This window comes from Pholcus phalangioides, unplaced genomic scaffold (genome assembly GCF_987345545.1).
Source record: "Pholcus phalangioides strain wild (caught in Gottingen) unplaced genomic scaffold, Ppha-v1.0 ptg000015l_1, whole genome shotgun sequence".
Taxonomy (NCBI): Eukaryota; Metazoa; Arthropoda; class Arachnida; order Araneae; family Pholcidae; genus Pholcus; species Pholcus phalangioides.
The window spans coordinates 53,911,145-53,927,135 of record NW_028301608.1 but is presented as its reverse complement, the minus strand read 5'-3'; the positions used below and the strand labels follow the sequence as shown (position 1 = coordinate 53,927,135).

Sequence of the window (15,991 nt, the reverse complement as noted above, 5' to 3'; positions counted from 1 at the left end):
AAATTATTCAATTTTTTTTATCAATATCATATCTTTCTATGATCCTGTTTAAATCTAATTTTTAAAAAAATCTTCTGACTCCGTATGCGATTCGGTTCCTAAATAATTTTTACTGAGTTGTTTGTTGACAAACATCGATTTCGGAAGTTGCGTCATAAGCTGTGGGTTAAAAAAACGTGTAAACATTCGGTTGTCAAATTTTTGACGAGTGTTTGGCTTTGGTGAGACATGAACGATTCCGAGAAACAAATAAAAGCTCATTTCGTTGTAATTGGAGGTGGCATAGCCGGTGTTACATGCGCCGAACACGTATGTTTACATTTTTATTTCGTATTGCTGTCGGTGAAATTCTATGTTAGTGTATATGTTCCCAAGTGGTGTGTCCATGCACATACTAGTGCCGTCTTGGCGCATGGGCCCACCGGGGCACCTCAAGAGAAGAGGGGGTTACCTCACAAAAAAAGGGGGGTCTGGCTGAAATTTTCGAGAGTAAGCGTGCAAACTTGCCTGGTAGGGTGTCAGAAAAATCACTTGGCCCGGGGCCCCATGATGCTCTTATGATGGCTCTGCTCCCGTCAAGGATGGGGGGGTTTGCAGAGGTCCCCCGAGACGATTTTTATCATTTTTTGTTTTTCCGATTTTAAATTAACCAAAGTAGGGCCCGAGAAAAACCTGATCAGGGGTCCGCCTAAGATTCTAGCCTAGGGGGCCCCTGCTGTTTCATGTGGGGGGGGGGGGTCAAAGGTGTGTTGAGTCAACGCCATCTATAGCCGAAATCCTTCACGCGAAGCTCGTTACGTCACGGAAGAAGTCCATTCCACCTATAAGTCATTGGATATACTGCAAAGAAGGTAAATATATTGCATGCTTTGGCCTGCTATATCCAATGGCTACACTGAAAATGGACTTCTTTAGTGATGTCAAAACTTCAGGTGGAGGCCTTCTGCTATAGATGATGTTGGCGACCCTAGCGGTAGTGCCTATTTCTCCCATGGGCAAACCAGGACTCCATGAATTATCGTGGCCCATTCAAATGCCGAAATTGTCATCTTCTTTCAATGCTGTAATGTTTTACAAAAATATTAACTATTTCGATGGTTTGAAATTGATATTCAGTACAGTAATTTTTCAAATTATTTGGTTTAGAGCAGTGGTGCCCTCAAATACTCTGAAACCTGTCTAAGAGGGACACCGTATGAGATAGAAACCTGTCTTAAATGAAATCAAAATATAGTCTGTTCAATGATTAGTTGCTTTTATTTGCACCTTTATAAAATGGGAATCTGTGTGAAACGGGGAATATTATTTTAGTCTATTGACATTCTGTTTCATACAGATTTCACCGTACTTTTAGTCGTGGACACCCATTATAGCAGCAGAAACTGCAACCATCTATCAGCACGAATGTACTCGTAGAATGTATAATGGAGGATATACACTGAAGAGCCAAAAAGACTGGTACACCTGCCCCGCGAGCCCGCAGAAGTGCTGCAACACGACGTGGCATGGACTCGACTAATGTCTGAAGTAGTGCTGGAGGTAATTGACACCATGAATCCTGCAGGGCAGTCCATAAATCCGTAGGAGTAAGAAGGGTGGAGATCTTTTCTGAACAGCACATCTGGCCGCAGCGATGTCATAGATTTAATTTTTTACCGGATTCCCGATAGTCACGGTAGACTCATGAAATGGTTGTACGTGAAAATCCAAATTTCATCGCTACCTCAGAGATGCTATGTCCCATCTCTTGAGCGCGGACTATAACACCACGTTCAAACTCACTTAAATCTCGATAATCTGTCATTGTAGCAGCAGTAACCGATCTAACAAGTATGCCAGACACTTGTTGTGTTATATAGGTGTTGTCGACCGCAGCGCCGTACTCTGATTGGTTCCATATCTCTTTATTTGCATATGCATGCCTGTACCAGTTTTTTGGCTCTTCAGTTTATATATTATCCAATAGTAGTATTAGTGCCTGAGTGGTGCTGCAGTGGTAAGGTGCTCATCTGTCACCATCAAGGTCCAAGGGTTCAAATCTGAGGAAAGAACATTGAAAACAAGTTTTTTACTTACTGTGCCTGAGGCGACCACCGATATGTGGCATCTTCATTTCCACTCCACTGATTGGAACTTGCTGTATATCATTATGACTAGAGTAGGTTTGTGGTAAAGTAGTACTAGTCAATGTGATGCGATAGCAATACCATTTGCTGTGCTGCAAAGGAATTAAAACAACATGTTGTACTGCTATCGAGAAATGTCACCAGAAATACAATTTGTGCCAAAACATAGCAATATTACTGCTGAAGTCTACAAGGTGTGCTTTTGCATATGAATTTAATAGAAAAACTTTTCTTTTAAGTAATTTATATTTTTTTTTATACTTGAAAGTATTTTTTTTCGTAACTCTACAATTTGGCCGTGGGCCACTGGGAGTCCAAGCACACCCAATTGGAAACTGCTTGTTTAGAGACTCATTTAGCTGCTATAATATTTTTTACAATTCTCTTTCTTTTATGTGTGGAAATAGCTGGCTCTTGAATATCCACTAAAGGAAGTCCTGCTCATCTCCTCATCATCTGTAGTTAAAGTTGCTACAAATGTCAAAAAGGTAAAAAAAAATCATTTTCATGAGTTTTCTTTGAATTTTTTCCTGTTAATATCGATGGTTGTGTATTAGAATCACAAAATTATTAATCAGGCAATATTACAAAACAAAGCTCATTTTTGCAGCTGAGTAATAAGGTGCACAATAGAGTAGATCAAATAAAATATTAACCTTTAACTGGCTTTGTGAGATTTAACTGCCGTTACTGTGCCATTTTTTTACCCCAGCAAGTATTAATGCATTTAAAAAATCAACAAAAAAAAACAGTTTCCGTTAACGCAATAGGTTTTTTTACATGTGATTTCATTCATTGATTAATTTAGGCACTAAATAATTTTTCAACTTTCTTCAATTATTTTCTCAAAATGATCTTTTATTTAGACACTCATATGAAAGAAATACAGGTATACATAACTGTTTTTTCCTTAAATTACCTATTCAATGGTTTGAACATAATTTTCATGATTAAAAAATTAATATGTATATCAAAATAACTTATGCTCTTTCTTCCGAGATGCCATTCCGATCTGAACACTTTGGTCATCAGACAAAAAATGCTTTGTGCAAGTAGTGTGGTGAGGTCATTTTTTGTTCTCCCACTGAAAATTTGATCAATGATATAAAAAGAGGAAAAAATACAACCACGTCTTAATTTTTTTCAAATGTGTGTAAACAACCATTTTGAAAGGTACTGATAACGGGATGGACCAGATGCATTTCTTTATCAAGGGATTGCAAGATAAGCAATGCATGGGGTACCAAATAACCCCAACAAGCCAGTTAAGCGTTAATAAACGTGAGAAAAAGTTTGTTTTCATATAGGCCAACAGTATTCATTGAGATTAAATCAAAATTTCTTTGTTATTTTGGTTCTGAGAAACTGTAACTAGTAACAAATCTTGATTTTTATTAATTTTCTTCAATATAGAGTATAACTAATAAAAAAAAAATTAAAAATATGAGATTCATACTGGAAATGATAGCTTTTCTATTCCTCTCTAATAGTTTGCACAAACACTTGAGGATTTTGATGTTGAGGAGAAGTCACATTCATCACTTCAGTCTCAGTATCCTAATTTGGTAGTCATGTACGCTACAGTTGAAAAGCTCGAGTCAAAAAATCACGTGAGTACATGTGTAATTTTTTTTTCAGTTTGTCCTTTTTCCAGGACAATTTTTTTTTTCTTTCTTTTTTGAAGATCGCATTGGATCATAATCTTAAAGTTGAAAACACCAATAGACACAACAAAAAAAAACTAAATTTTTTGGTAAATTAAATTTATTGTAGTTAATTCTGAGCATTTCTTTCTATAACTTATTTAAATTGGAAAGAAGTATAGAAAATTTACCATTATTCCTCTTTCTTCCTTCAATGATTGCAATAATAATTGTGTTAAATTTTGTTCTTAACGTGACTAAAATTTTGGATGTCATTGTGCACTCAGGTGCAGATCCCGAGGGAGGGTGATCTCAACTCCTGAGAGCTGAATAATATGGAAAAAATTAGTCTGCCCTTTAAAATATGGTATGATTCAACAGGCCTATGCAACAAATCACCCCCTTCCCCGATACATCACCCTGGATGCATGCCTGTGTGCACTTACAGAAATCAATTCAACATATTATTAGTTCTCAGGGTTTAATAGCTTTAAACAGTGAAATAGGCTACATTACTTTTTTTTAAATGTAAAAAATAGGCTGTGTATCCTATGGTTGATTATCCAGCATAAAATGACATTTCACCATGTCTCTCTGAAAAAATATTCTATTCTGTTACAAAGTGTGATAGAAAAAAACCTATTGGAAAAAATAATTAAGATTTTTTTATCACATATTTTATCTATAAATGTATGTGTTTCTGAATTGCAGTATGTTTAAATAGCACTGAAAACGTTTGAGAAAAGTTACCACTTGTTTTTTTACCTTTTTTTTTTTACCTAAAACGAGTATTAAGCATCAATCGATGCAAGCAGAGAGGTATTATAGTGCACACCTGTGCTACCCAATGTTTTATGTGCCAAAGGGTGCCTGTGTGTAATTTTGTAATTTTTTTGTGATAACGGGAGCAAAAATGTCTAAATTTATTGTCAAAAACCAGTCACTTTATTACTTGTAACATACTTATTACTGATTGTTTAATAGTCATCCCAATGCATGGCAGATGCTCATGTACACTGGATTTGTAAACAATAGTATACACTACTATTTTATTTCAAAGTCTATAAAAAGCAATCAAAATAAGCTTGTTTTTCTCTTCGTTTTTATTTTATTAACTTAATTGGTTCTTGCAGAAAGGGCTTCAGTCCAAACAATCCTGTTCTCAAAAAATGAGAAATGACTCATGTCAAGATGAGCATGCATCATACATTCTGTATGAAGAGAGAGAGAGAGCGTGCATGCCATAACAGAATTATGAACATGGGAGTTAAAATCTTTTTTTTGCACACATTGATGAAAAGTCCAATGAAGAATTTTTTTCTACAGCTAAACATTAACCAAAACTAGACTGAAGTCCTTTCTGCATGGACAGATCTCAACTGTTTTCCTCAAAATTAAAATTGGCTCTCAAAAAAATAAATTGTTTCCATAGGAAATATTTTTGTTATCCCATCAAAGTGTCATTTACAAGAAGCTTTGTATTTGTGCTGGTGCAGTTCCAAAGGTAAATATTATATAATTTTAATCGATGCCTCAAGTTCTATGTTTCAACCTCAAAATTTGTTTTTAACTTCTTGGTCATTGTGTTTGATTATCATATGAATGAAAATACCACATTGAAACTATCTGTGCATATTTACTGCTGAATAATCAATTCATTCTCCTAACTACAGCATAATCTTGATTAATTAAGGAAAAGGATGATGTCTGGTGTCACTTCAGATATTGAGATCCTTGCTTAACAGAGATTATCTCTTGAAAATTTTGACCATGAGTAAATTTATTTTGCCTGATGATGTATAGCTTTTTTTTGTACACATCTGGCCCTCTAATCCCATGCTAGTTCTTGAATCCTTCAAGTAAACCTTGACTTGCCTTGCCTTAAACCACCCCATCTTTTATTGAAGATCATTATCTCTTGTAAAATGGCAGCAGGAAAAGGAGCTCCTCTGGTACTTTTCTGTCTGAATCGAACAAAAAACAGTTTCACCAAGTTGGTCCTCTTTTTTTAATGCTTACTGTCTTTCTGAAACAAACTTTTTTTTTGAGTCAATCTCTGCATGAAACTCTTCCTTTCCTACTTGGTGTTGTATTCATTCAACACCATATTCCTTAGGCCGGTATTACATTATAAAAGTTTGATAAAATTATTTTATAAAACTTGAAAAATGTAACCAATAATCACATCTGTTACATTCGAGCAAACTTAACTGATCCGCCTATTGGTTGCATTTTTCAAGTTTTATAAACAAACTTTTATCAAACGTTTATAGTGTAATGCTGGCCTTAGCCATGCTCTTGATTGATTTGATTTTCAAAGCTTTCAATTGCTGATATTTCTTTTTCCATCAACATTATAACTCTTTTATTTGTTAACAGAATTGACCTTGATCTGCCACTTGTCTTGATGTCTTTCATCTTAACCATTTATAGTGAAAAAGACCAAGAAATAGATTTTATCATTTTTTAGTGAAAAAAGATCCATCCTATTAAAAGATTTTATCCAATTAAAAAAAAAACGGGGAAATTATTATCCCAGAGACCTATAAAGGGTTAATCTTCAGTTGATAGATCAAGATTTAGGTTGATCAAGATTCTGCTGTATATCTTTTATATTAGAGTTTCTCTAAAAATTTAGGAAAATATTCTAATGTGAAATGTTTTTAATGTTACATTCTCACGTTTAGTGACCATGGTATCATATATTTCACAAATATAATGTTGCCTTCAATGTAAAAGTCCATGTTATCTTCATTAAATATGAATCATCAACTCAGAATTATTACAAATTTCTGTCGTATCAACACCAACTATAATTGTTATAATTAAGTATATATTTAACATTATATGTGTGAGTGTATAAACCTTCAGACTCAGAATTCATATTCTCATTCACAAAATTATTATTCATTTCTGTTGTTTTACTCAGCTCATTATGAAAGATTCACCCTATGTGCTTGGGATTCGAGATACAGAAACCGTGCAGGTACATTTATTCTGAGTAAAATCTTAATTTCAGTCATTTTTCATTTTGCGTATGGATCTTCTTTTTCCCAAGTGAAACCAATTGTATTTTAATTGCAGACTTTTCAAAAAAAACTTGTTAGAGCAAAACGTGTAATGATAGTTGGGAATGGAGGTATAGCTACTGAACTTGCGTAAGTTTTATAATCTCCATTATTAATTTATGTTTAATTTTAGTTGCATGTATTATTTTGCAATTTTTGTGACAGCTTTTGTTTCATTGTTTTACTCAGGCACAAAATAGTAAATTGCCAAGTTATATGGGCTGTGAAAGACAAGTCATTTGGTGCCACGTTCTTTGATGCTGGAGCTGCTGAGTTTTTCATGCCTGACTTGAATAAAAGTGAATCTGATTGCCCAGTCATCATGAGAAGAACAAAATACACTTTAGGAGGTTAGTTGTGTCTTTTCTTTTTCACACTGGAAAAAAATAAAAAGGTTAGTGACGGACACTGCAGAGCAGTTATTTTTGTGAAAACATCAATAGTTCATAGTAAATTTCAATTATAATTTTTTATAATTATAATATAAATAATTATCGATGACCACACCTGACACCGATTTTAAAGACGTTTTCACGTCAAAGAATATTTTTTTGAAGTAGTTGTTGGCCCCAACACAAGTCCAATTTCGGGCCACCACCGCATTGGGAATGCTAAGTGGGCTCAATAAGTTTGGGTCATATTTCATTGGACTGTCCATTTTATCAGCAGGCAGTACTGTGCATTGGTCTTGGGCCTGGCATTTTTGGTGTCATTCTCTTCATCATTCTGTGTTCTATGCATTCGTGGCGAATTTTTCTTATTTTGGTTGTACTTTGCACTCATACATAGTAAAATTTTGAAAAAATACAGAAATGTTCACACTTTTTTTAAATTTACAGCCTTGTATCATTTTAAGTGTTTAAGATATACAAACTCAAACCTCAGAATTAGTTATAGCACATATACTCCTCTTCAAAACAACAATTGGTTCACTGGGATTGGATAAGTCATTTCTGAGATATGATTCCATTTATGGACACGTGTCAAATCCGAAAACGTCAAAATCGTTGGTTCACTTTGTGCTTGAACAATTCCTGACATCTGGCTGCCACAAATATTAAAATGGTATAAGCACAAACTTTCATCTTTCTTCTTTAAAATGAGATGAAGATGGCAGCTCTATTTCTAGTTTTGATGGAGTTATTGAAGTTAATTCGACAAAAACTGTTGCTCATTTGGATGTGAATGAGCATCGATTTTAGAAGTTTTTCGTAAAAAAAAATGTAGATCTAGTACCAAATGGATTTTGACACAATTTTTTGTTTTGGTCAGATATTTGGTCTGTTAAAAAAAATACTTGTAGAACTGCATGTTGTATGAAATTTTAGCACACATATTATTTTAGACATATTTATTTGAATTTTTTGAGAGAACTTGTGAAAAACTAATAGAAAACACGTGGGAGGGGAATCAGGTTGTTCAGATATTTTTAATGAAAACACGAGTGAATGCTTAGATACTATCTCCATTGTGAAAATGTAATTTTTCATTTTTTTCCTCGATATCACAAGTTTTTAAAACATCTTCCTGGTTAAACAATCAAATAAATTAGAATCCAAAAAATGAGAACTTTTTAGCTTGCTGCTTAATTTTTTAATTATTAACATATTGTTGTCGAAAAAGTAGAAAAATTGAATTCCCTCAGATTTGACTGTTTTTATTCATCATGAATTTTCTGTTTTTGTCATTAAAACATTTATTTTCAATTTCCTACATTGAAAAGAATTAAAATTTTTATCAAAAAAGTCCCATCGGAATTTACCAAATTATGCATTGAAGTGATTTCTTTTTCTCTTCATGAATGTTTGACATCTGCTTTATCATTGATTTTGTGAACCTATTTCTCTGTAGAGTGGAAAGATGTTGAGAATTTGTGTATGGGTAGTGCCCTTGGACCAGATTGGTCAAACAATCTTCTTTTAACAGGTCATACAAATGTGAGTTTACTCTGTCTGAATATTTCTGTATCCAGAAATATTTTTTTTCATAGATGTAGATTCATTGTTAGCCTTATTTAATCTCGCTTAATTTTTATGAATTTGTGCTTTCAGAAAACTCGAGACATTCATCTTCAATTTTGTTGTGAAGTTCAGAATATTTATACTACAGAAGAGTTTCAATCTGAAAATTGCTGCGAAACCACTTTGACTGACTCTCAGATAAATGGTAAAATATGTAATATACAATGAAACCTGTGTAAAACCTGTACTGTATTGAGGCGGGAAACAAAAGATAGTCTCATCAATGAGCGTCTGAGTGGCAAGGTGGTAAAATGCTCGTCTACCACCATGAAGGCTGCTATCACAATCCTGGGTTCGAACCCGAGGGAGGATATAGATAAGATGTTTTCCCTAACGAACTTGAGGCGATCACCAATAGACAGTGCCTTCATTTCCAACCCATCTCATTATTGGCAGTAAATTGCAATATAGCGATATGGCCAGAGTTTGGTGAAGTAGTAGTCTCATCGATGATTAATGCTTTTATAAAATGGAAACCTGTCTGAAACAGAACATTATTTCAGTCATTCAATGTTCTGTTTAATCCAGGTTTTACTGCATATATTTTAAATTTTGTAAAGTATTGATAAAATGAAATCATTTTGAATGTCAACAAAAAAATGTGTTATTTGTGTGTGTTTTATGTATAATTGATTTTTTTTGTAGGTCCATGGCCAATATATGTGAAACTGACAAATGGTTCCATATTTGGTTGTGATTTTCTTGTAAGTGCCACTGGTGTTGTCCCTAATACTCACCCATTTCTAATAGGAAATGACGTAAGTATAAACTATTTTGCATCCTTAGTTTCCTATGAGTTAAAATTCTTTTCAACATACATGTGAAAATTTTGAATACATTTTTCATGTGTACACACAATATACTAGTGTACCAGAAACATAATTATCATTTAAACTGGATGTATGACCAGGACTGCACTGGAGGAGAGCAGCCAGGTCCTGTGCACTAGGCTAGAGGGGGGTGCCAAATTTACCCTTTAACTCTTCCTATATAGCACAGGGGCACCAAAATGTGTGCTTTCCCAGGCTGACAAAATATCCAGCTGTGGCTCTGTATATCTATATATATAAAATTGATTTTCTGGCTGTATGTCTGTGTTCTCTATACAAATCTACAATTTTCGATCAATCGTCATCATATTTTGCATATGTACCGAATAGGACCAGACTTGAACAATAGGCTACTTTAAAAGTTTGTCAGAGCTGAGTAAGTCCCCCAAATGGGCAAAAAACTGTTGGGCAACAATGGTTTCTAAGCCTCAACAACCACTTTCGGAATGTTTACTTTGGTTACCGTTGTTTTCTTAGCTATGCGTGCGTTTCAGACGCCTTTATAATGGTTTGTCACTTCTTTAATGCGGCCCGTATTATGTATAATAGTTTATTCCTTTGTAATGGTTTGTCACTTTTTCAATCCTCCCAATAATTGAATTAAACTCGAGCAGTGCACTGGGAATTTTAGCTAGCGACACACACACATATATATTTGTCTGTATCATGCACTTTTTAGTGCAATAGTGTCTTGAAATATTCATAATTAACTCTTTTCCTCAACAATTCACTTATACAGAGTGATTATAATTAAAGTTCTCAATACAGCTAAATTTTCAGGATATCTTAATGAGGCCATGGGAGGGAGGTTTATGCAATAAAAAAGTTCAATTTTTGACCACCATGTGAAAAGTACTTTTTTATTACATTTCTTTTCTCCTACATGGTCAATATAGCGTATATACCAAGTTTCAATAGAATAGGTCCACCAGAAAGGGCACTATATAGGTCTGAGTAGTTTCAATATTCTGACATGGATCAGACCTATGTACATGGGCGGAGATACGAGGGCATTGCCCCCAGCATCAAAGGTGGAATCGACTGATCTAATGTATACATCAATTGACATCATCATCATAGTGCCCCTCCAGACTTCCAAGTCTATTGTCTATCTCCGCCTATGCCACACCCGTTCTGGTGGACATATTCCACATTTAAACTCAATATATACTCTATATGGACCATGGGGAGAAGGAAATGTAATAAAAAAAGCGTCAATCTTTCACCTGGTGGTAAAAAATTTAACTTTTTTTTATTGTATGAATTTCTCTTCCCATGGTCTGATTAAGATGTCCTGAAAATTTGGCTGTATTTGGATGAGTATTTTTTGAGGAAAACTACTCAGAGTACGAGAACTTTAATTATACTCACCCTGTATATTAAAATCCTGTTTCCCCTATTTTAATTTCTAATGCTGTTTTTATGTAATGAGTATTACTGTTATATGCAAGTGCCCAATGTTCTTGCTTGATAATGCTTCACAACTAGAATGTTTTTTAATGTCCACGAATTGAAGTCTTAGTTATTGCTAATATAAGGGCAAAAACATTTACATAGCTAAGTAAACTTAAGAAAAAAAAGCTATTTTTATCTGCAAACTTTACAAAATCACATTTCTCAGCTAAGATGTGAAATTCATTTTTGTATAACATGTTTTATTTAAGGAAATATATATAATTCTTAGAAATCTAAATATATCTTGTATCAGGGGTCTTCAATGCATGGCCAGTCAAGGTCTTTGATAACATGTGTGGTATAGCTTAGTGGCCTGCAGGTCTCATTGAAGCATTAAATGTAACTCACAGTACATGTCAACAGTTGAAGACCCCTTACCTTATATAGTATACGCCAATCTCCTTTTTTTGAGAGAAAAAAATTAGTTTAAACATGAGTATATAAATGATATTTAGAATATAAAAATGATTCTTTTAAGATGTTTATTTTTTGAAATGTTAATTCTGGAATGTTAGTTTTCAGTGGCAGCTGATGGTGGATTAGAAGTAGATGATCAAATGAAAACATCTGTAGTTGATATATACGCTGCTGGTGATATTTGTACAGCAGCATGGCAACAGTCTCTGCATTGGTTTCAGGTAATACAATCCATTCTGAAATATTAGCGAGAATATAATTGTTATACCAAAAAAAATTGGTTAAATTTTTATTGTCTTTGGTTTTGTGAGGTTTATTTCATTAAATGAAGATGTCAACTCGTTTATCCATTTAATATTTCATAAACTTATACAGGGCTACCTCAGCTAATGAAGATGATTCCTGCAATCATGTTCGTTAGCCAAAATGTGATTTCCCATAGGTTTCTATGGAAAATCATTTGATTTGTTCCAGGTGCTGCCCAGAATTTAAAAACAAGCTTTTTAAAACAGAGGAACACTATAAAAAGGACAAAAATTGACTGAAGGCTAAACTAATAGCTTCAAGATTAAATAAATGAGACATTGAAGATCTTTATATTTTACACTAATGTGTAGACACAACCAAAACCAGCATTAATAGACTAAAGCTGGTGTTGACACAACCCAATCGAGTTTGTGGGTATCCCCATCCATTTGTGATTTGATCAACTCATTTCTGTGTCTGATACATGCAGATAGAAAAGATTTTCTAGAATGTCCAGTTTGGTGTTCAGTCTTGCACTGAAAAAAAAGTGCACTCTGAAAACATAAAAAATGCATTTAAAAAAAAAGGAGCTTATTAGCTGAATCATTTTACACAAAATGGTTTAGAAAAAGTAGTGGAGGTACATCTGGAAAAAGATTCTGAGACGGACACAAGTTAATTTGGCTTGAGTTGATAATTTTGATGATTGGCACAAAAATTCAGCTCATGACCAGCTGTTTTATATTAACACATACATTCATATCAAGGAATATGTTTATTAGCCGAATCCGCATTTGTTAGCAGAGGCAGAAAAATCACGAAAAAAATCATTGTTAGCTGAAAAAATCTTAAAACCAAGGCACTTTATCACTGTAATTAAGTTTTGCAATATTTTTAACCAAAAGAGAAATACACATTGAATCTTTCTGCAAAACAGTCTCAAAATAAAACTCAAGTTTAAAAGAAATATATTTTGAGAAGTCTTATTCATTTTGTAAAAGAATACAAATTTTCACAACATTTAAATATTCTTAGTTAAAGAGCCATGATACAAAGAAATTATAAAATGTTTAGAAGAGCAAAATGTGTTTTTATATTATCTTCCGCGTCTTTCTTTCAAGAAAGTTTTATGAAACGCAACTTAGAGCGTTATACTGTGTATTTTTAATTTATATCTTATTCTTTGAGTATAAAGTCAAGGAATTGTACAGATTAATGGCAAAGATGATTGTTTGATGGATAATAATAAGTGTCCAGGTAAAATCAAAACTTCATAAGTTATGAATATTTGTAAAATTGTACAAAAAACTATATTAAATAAGAGTATAATTTTGTAGCTGGCCATAACAAGCAGTGGCTTAAATTATTTAAAAACACATGAAATATGATTTTAATGGAGGCAGATCCAAGATAAATAATTGCTCTCAATGGGAAATATTGTAATTATATCGATTAGCCATACAAATAAATAAAAAACTCATTTAAAAAGCTTACTGTAATGAGTGAATTACAATTTCGCACTGTTGCTTTTCTTTAAATCACAAGTATAATATAATCTTCTCGATATATTTTTAATAATTTTTTCTATATTTCAGATGAGATTATGGACTCAGGCTAAACAAATGGGTGCCTACGCTGCACGTTGTATTGCTGCTCATGAGATGGGTGAATCTTGCGCATTGGATATTTGTTTCGAGATTTTCACTCATGTCACAAGGTTCTTTGGTTACAAGGTAAATGATAATTGATAAAATTACAAATGAAATGTGTTGATATTTAGTGTAGAATTCATCGAGGGGAAAAAAAGCACTCGTAAATATCTGATCAACCCATTCACATCCATAAACAAAATACACAATTGTAAGTATTACTGGGAGTGGGATAGCCTGCTTATAGAATAAAAGCCAGTTTTTCTTATTGATGTGCTGTGGTGTGAAATAAATGCAGTGATGTACCTTGGCTAATGAAAATAATTCATCCTGTAATCACGTTTGTTAGCCAAAATATGATTTCCCATGAAGATTGTTTAATTTGTTTCGGGTGCTGCCCAAAATTTACTGATAAGTTTTTTTTAAACCACCTAAGGACACTTTAAAAAAGACAAACTGACTGAAGGCTAAAATGAACAGCTTCAAAATTAGAATGAATGAGAATTTACAAGAATATAAGATACTGAAGTCCCACTCATTTGGTCAGCTCATTTCAGTGTCTGATTCATGCAGGTGGAAGAAATAAGCTCCTAAAATCTCCATACTGTTCAGTTTGATACCAAGTCTTGCACTGAAAGAATGCATGCATTGAAAAAAAACATCCCATTAGCCGCATCTTTCATTTTACATGAAGTGATTCAAGAACTTTCAAAAGGGGAAAAAGAGGTGCATCTGGAAAGTGATTCTGAGGTAGACTTCAGTTAATCAGGCTGGAGTGATAGTAATTCTGATGATGATTGGCACTGAAATTCAGCTCATGACATGGCTGTTTTAGGTTGACGCGTGCATTGATATTAACGAAAATATTTGTTAGCTGAGGCAGAAGAATCAGGAAAACAAATTTTTGTTTGTTAAAAAAGTTTTAGGCTGAGGCATCAGCATAGGGAGGAATGCAAATCACAATTAACATAACTAAGAGATATTTTCCACAGATTAAAATATGTATTCAGAACATAACTATAACATATACAATCATATCAGTTGTGTTTAAGATGATGTTATCCACAACGTTTTAATACTTCCTCTGCGTATTATTAAGACCGACTAATCCATGTGTCTTTTTACATTTTATGATTTTTCTCTTCCTGCGGGATGGCATTGATGTTTTTCAGTGAGGGTTTCTGAGACTGCAACTTCTAGTTGCGTATCCATCCACAGGGAAGGTGTCAAATCGTATAAGTGAGAGAACCTGGTTCAATAACATTAGTCTAAAAAAAATTTAATGGCAATGTATTTTGGTCATTCGTATGTTAATATTGATGCCTGAACTTTTTCTTTCATGAAAGTCTTGGAGATGTTTGTGATCTTATGTTGAATTACCATGGAGAATTTTTTTTTAGGTAATCTTACTTGGACTTTATAATTGCCAGAAACTCGGCAATGATTGTGAATTGTTATTGCGTTTCACGAAAGGTATGGAATACGTTAAAGTTGTTTTACAAAATGGGAAAATGCGTGGAGCTATCTTGATTGGTGAGACAGATCTTGAAGAGACTTTTGAAAACCTCATTTTAAATCAATTAGATCTCACAGTTTATGGTGAAGATCTTTTGAATCCAGATGTAGATATAGAGGATTATTTTGACTGAGATAATTAAAGAACTGTATAAATACACACTGTACTCAAGAAATTATGCAACTGTTACGTAATGGGTTGTATCAAACTGAGTGCTATGACTGTGATAACTTTAAACACCTAAAAAAGATTTCTTTCAATGACAGATTCTGCGAGCTAAAAAACATTTTTTTTTACATTTCAATGATAAAGATAGTTTTGCTTTAGTTTCCCCCCCCCCCCCATAAAAGAATACAATGAAGGGTATCTATACATGCTTACAATTGAAGTTTGTGCTCCCTGTGGGTGAATTATGCCAATAAAAATTAGCACTTTTTTTTCCCTGTGGGTAGAAATAAAACTTATCTTACGATTGTCTTTCCTGCTCCAGATTTGTGTGTGATAAAAATACATAGTTTGTAAATAAGTTCATCATTGTAAAATTTGTAATGGATTTATCAAGCATTAAATATTTATAATTTTTGCATGTGTTTATTTTTCCGAGGAAACAAAATGAACATAAAATTATTATATACAAGTCAAACTCATCAATGATGACAGATAACATGAGCATTTCTATGGCCATCAAAAATCTCATGCATTTTAAAAGTACAACCGACGCTTATTATAATGACCCCTCATCGTTCTGTTGAAAACTATATATATATTTTAATATATAAGGGCGGTCGTTATACAAAAACGAAAACATAACAGAATAATTGTTATTTAAAAGCTTTTGAGACTTGTCTTACTGGTTGCTGTAACTTGGGGTCATTATAACAAGCATCGACTGTATTAACCCTTTAAGAGACACTGACAAGATATCTTGTCTTCGTAAATGCCTCTTATTTTATCCCTGACCAGCCCAGATATTTTGTAAAGTTGATATTTTACCTCAATGGAAAACTTTCCCTATGCCCC

General features: G+C 33.5%; 1 protein-coding gene across 1 annotated transcript; it reads left to right on the top strand.

Moving 5' to 3' along the window:
• The first annotated feature begins 118 nt into the window (after window positions 1-118).
• On the top strand, window positions 119-15,554 carry Pyroxd1 (pyridine nucleotide-disulfide oxidoreductase domain 1). The gene is made up of 13 exons (XM_089243808.1): window positions 119-309; window positions 2,534-2,614; window positions 3,617-3,736; window positions 5,202-5,273; window positions 6,699-6,755; window positions 6,854-6,927; window positions 7,027-7,187; window positions 8,689-8,774; window positions 8,889-9,003; window positions 9,504-9,616; window positions 11,659-11,781; window positions 13,402-13,539; window positions 14,856-15,554. Exons 1-13 carry the CDS (start codon window positions 229-231, stop codon window positions 15,102-15,104), a joined length of 1,470 nt encoding a protein of 489 aa, XP_089099934.1. The 5' UTR covers window positions 119-228; the 3' UTR covers window positions 15,105-15,554.
• The last annotated feature ends 437 nt before the right edge of the window (window positions 15,555-15,991 follow it).